The 4008-nt window shown below is 42.2% G+C and overlaps 1 protein-coding gene across 1 annotated transcript in view; it reads right to left on the bottom strand.

Moving 5' to 3' along the window:
- Window positions 1-3: 3 nt before the first annotated feature.
- Window positions 4-4008, bottom strand: part of LOC103523260 (ryanodine receptor-like) — a gene marked incomplete at both ends in the record, with an annotated part of 10208 nt that continues 6203 nt past the window's right edge. The window contains 5 exons of the mRNA XM_017449189.1: window positions 4-175; window positions 821-1037; window positions 1439-1584; window positions 1942-2111; window positions 2476-2587. Coding sequence (XP_017304678.1) covers window positions 4-175; window positions 821-1037; window positions 1439-1584; window positions 1942-2111; window positions 2476-2587 — 817 coding nt within the window. The remainder of the gene's footprint in view (window positions 176-820; window positions 1038-1438; window positions 1585-1941; window positions 2112-2475; window positions 2588-4008) is intronic.

Raw genomic sequence — 4008 nt, 5'->3', positions numbered from 1 at the left:
AAACCGGGCCAGGCGCGGTTCATTCGGCATATGTTCGGATAGATTGGTCAGAAGGACGGCTAAATTGAATCCGATTTCCTTCGCCGGTTCGTGGAATCGATCTGTGAACCCTACATAGTCGATCTTACCGTCGTGGTTCGTCTCGCAGCAAGCAAGCATGAATTCTATGTCCTCCCTGGAAGAAAAAAAAAATATTTAGAATACACCCTATCTATACTGCCAGAATGAGACTGAAAAGTCCCTTTACTCCCGCAGTCTACACAAGGTCTTATGTATTTGGTACAAAATATGTACAAAATAAAACACCTTGATTGAATTTAAAACAAGAGGTTTGATAAAGGGAACTGTAACAACGGACGTCTTATCGTCCCGAAATCGAAGAGAGAAGGAGGACAGGATAGGAGAAAGTCAGCTATTTCGGGAATGAAGCTTAACTGTTTAGCATAAAGTTCGTGTTTAATTGGCTCGTCCTGAACCGCAGTCAACCATCGCATCGTGAGGACTTGTGCTTGTTCTTTAAAAGCAGAGAGAATCCTTAGAAAACTGCCAGCTAGCTAGGCTGGTTAGGGTTTGCTGTTCTCCTCCCTGTTTATAGGCCGACAGGTAGACACTAGTCTACTCTCTGTTTAACGTCCCCAAGCCAGACATATGCTACCACATGTCAACTATGTCTACAGTTTAGACAAGGAGTAAAATCATCAATAGAGAGAGTAATAAATTGTATATGTTTAAAAATTGATTTATTCAATAAATCAATTTTTAAACATATAAATTTTATTGAGAAAAAAAAAATAAATAATAATAAAAAAAAAATACTCACGGGGTATAACTCTTCTGCTGTTCCATTTTCTCCTTGAAGTCCTTCGGATACACCCATCCCTCGTTGTTGATATCAATCTCCATGAAGCTCGCACTACTCGTAAGATCTTTCAGCTTGAGGAACATATCGAAATATTTGAGGATAAGTTCCACATTGGCTGCAGACTCTACCAGGGTGTCCACCATTTGCTTTCCGATGGTTCCGTTTACCACGTTACCTGAAGAGGAAAGAACGGATAACGCCGGTCACTCACCATCAGTTAGACCTGACAGGTACAGCTGAAAAGGTCCGTCTGTCAGGTCTACCTGATGAGCGCCCACACTTTCAGGTAGATCTGACAGCGGACGTACTTGTCAGGTCTATCTGATAGTGAGTGGCCGGCCTAAGTCTTTTGGTGGGCCAGCAGCGATAGTAAGTTGAATGCACCAGTTCACCATGGATTACTAAAGTTAAGCAACGTGGCGCGTGGTTAGTATCCGGATTGAGGCTGGGTGATTTTAATGTAAGTAAGCTAGAAGCCCTGTCACTAAAGACCTTGGCTATTATACAGTGAAGTTATCTCTCTAGAAGAAAAAAGAATCCAGCATTGCAGCAGAAAAAATATCACATAGCTATTACCTTCAAGCATGGATAGCATCATGGTGATCATGTCCTTCTGAAGATTGAGCAAAATCTTGAGCAGATCTACTTGACTGGAGTGCTTGGATAGTTTGTCTTGCATGTGAGAGAACAAGAAGAGGAACCCGCCCACTGCGTCCCACAATCTGGAAGTGTAATGAGAATGATGGTGAGAATTACCCATTATTATTTAGTTATGATTTGTCAATATACAAGTACAATGTCCTACAAATAACCCGCCCGGGGCGGATTTTATCCTGAACGGATAAGGTTCGTTCTCGGAACGACTGGCTTTCTCTTATCCTGTCTTCCTTCTCGCTTCGATTTCGGGACAATAAGACCTAAGCAGTTACAGTTCCCTCTATCAAACCTCTTTTTTTCTACAAAAAATTCAACTGTTGAAATTTTGTGGACAACCATGCCTTGGCTGGTATTTGAACCTGATTATGACGCAAGCATTTGACCTTCTCATTAAAATTCACCATTTCAATCTGATTACCTACCTGGAATGGGCCAACGCTTGCTGATTCTGTGTGCAAGGACCTTGGATCACTTCAGACAGCGTGTTGAACACTTGACTGGCAACTCCGATGGCTTTGAAAAAGTTGGCCTTTCCTGCGGGATCAATGAGCTCCTTGCTCGAATAGTGCCAGTAAAAGTCCATGATGGATTCCTGAAATCCCACAGTTTTTCAAAGCTCACGTTAAAAAAAGATGATTGTTTCACCGCCATTTTTATTTCGTAACAATGAAACAACTGCTACATTAGACTCATGGTGGTCTGTGTCGTAGCATCATGCTCGATCCCGTTGATCTGTTCTATCGTCGTCAGATGGCCGAGGAAGAGCACTCCTATACTTCCCAATTAGTTGCTCGGGTCAAACACGCGAAAATAGTAGAAAGTTAACCCCGTTGAAAGGAATTGATTTAAGGACGTTGACTTCAATAGTCCCTCTACTAGATAGGCGCGAACAGACCTACTGTCCGACGATGTTTAAGCGCCTCCTAAGGCGATGGAAACTAAATCTTATGGGAGGCACTATATCTTCTACCTGGAGGACGCAGCAGATAATCTACGGTGCACTGATAACACACGTTCACTGTGGTCGATATATTCGGCTCGGTGAGGTTCGGAGGTAGTTCTGCCATTCTGAAACCACGAACAACAGATCGATATACCAAGCTCATATCATGAATGCTTAGCAACAACGATGTGTCTGATTATTAGCGCCATGTTAATGCGTTAAGATCCAATGTATGCTCTCAGAAATAATATTTTTGGTCCGCAGCGCGGCGATGAAGCACAGAGATAAAGATATGTTTGGATACCTTCGCGGCGATTGTCAAAAAAAAAAGCTGAACAAGATTCAATTTACCTAGAATACCTTGGTAAACAAGATCCTCTAATATTCTATATATCGCTCACTACCATAGTTGTGACCTACTCACAGGTTCAGGCGAATGTATACTAAATCGGAACGCACAGGGGCGGTATCGCTCGCAGAGTGCACGCTCGGGTGCCATGTTCTCTTTTTACCGCCGCAGCAGAAAGACCCATACCGCCACATCAGACGATCCAACCCCAGAACCTTCGGGGCCTTTGTATTATCAGTGCGTCAACGCTCCAGGTCCAAAATCGCTGAACCAGGAAAGACCACCTTAAATGGTAGAGAGACCCTAGAAAGTATTAAAAGAGTCTCTCTGCTTTTGCATAACCAATACTACTGTGTGTTGTCTGGGCTCACCAAATGAAAGAAGATGAATCTATTGACATACCTCAGCACAAATCGTCTCGAACCAGTAATAGTGGTTGACATATTTCATAGGTTTCGCGATTCTCTCGGACGTGGATGCCGTTTGAGCAGAAAAAGCTACACAAGGACGGACTGCTCATGAAGGAGGATTGCAGATCCACGTCGTAAGGGTGGCTGATATGCAACGGGAAAAAGAAACCAATGAACATGATGAAACTTTGATTTAAACTGTGACTACGATTGCTCTCAGAATATAAAATACAGAACTAGCTGTTAGAAGAGTCAAACAAACTCTATGGGCAGATAAAAGTAGAATATTAGAACGACAACCAAAAAAAATATAGAGACTTTTACTCAATTGCTATCCTTCGTAAAAATCTAGTACAACTTTTTTTTGACAATTGCGGGAGGGCCCGATAAGGACAAAATTAATTCTTTACCGTTCATCGGCCGGGGAACCAACAATATATTAGGACAAATAGTTACCCATACAGGTACCTACTAAACAAAACATGTTTAAGCATCTATATGATAAAGTACATAGGTACACGGTAACTGCTGTATATTACAACTTCGAGATTTCAGAAAATGCACAGAACAAACTACTCTAACGAACTCTAAGCATGAATACGACCACAAAAGAGATGACGATTGTTATATCTGCAACAACGTAGAATTGATCTGCTGTCGTTCTCTCACGCGGTAAAGAATTATTTTCCCCAAATATATTAGAGCGCTTTTAACACTCTGTGGACGGGAATAGAGAAGGTCTGCTTCCGGCGCGTTGCATAGTAGAGGAGCCAATTGAGATCGAACG

Source organism: Diaphorina citri, unplaced genomic scaffold, assembly GCF_000475195.1.
Source record: "Diaphorina citri unplaced genomic scaffold, Diaci psyllid genome assembly version 1.1 scaffold18379, whole genome shotgun sequence".
NCBI classification, from domain to species: domain Eukaryota; kingdom Metazoa; phylum Arthropoda; class Insecta; order Hemiptera; family Psyllidae; genus Diaphorina; species Diaphorina citri.
This window is presented reverse-complemented; position numbering and strand designations above follow the sequence as displayed.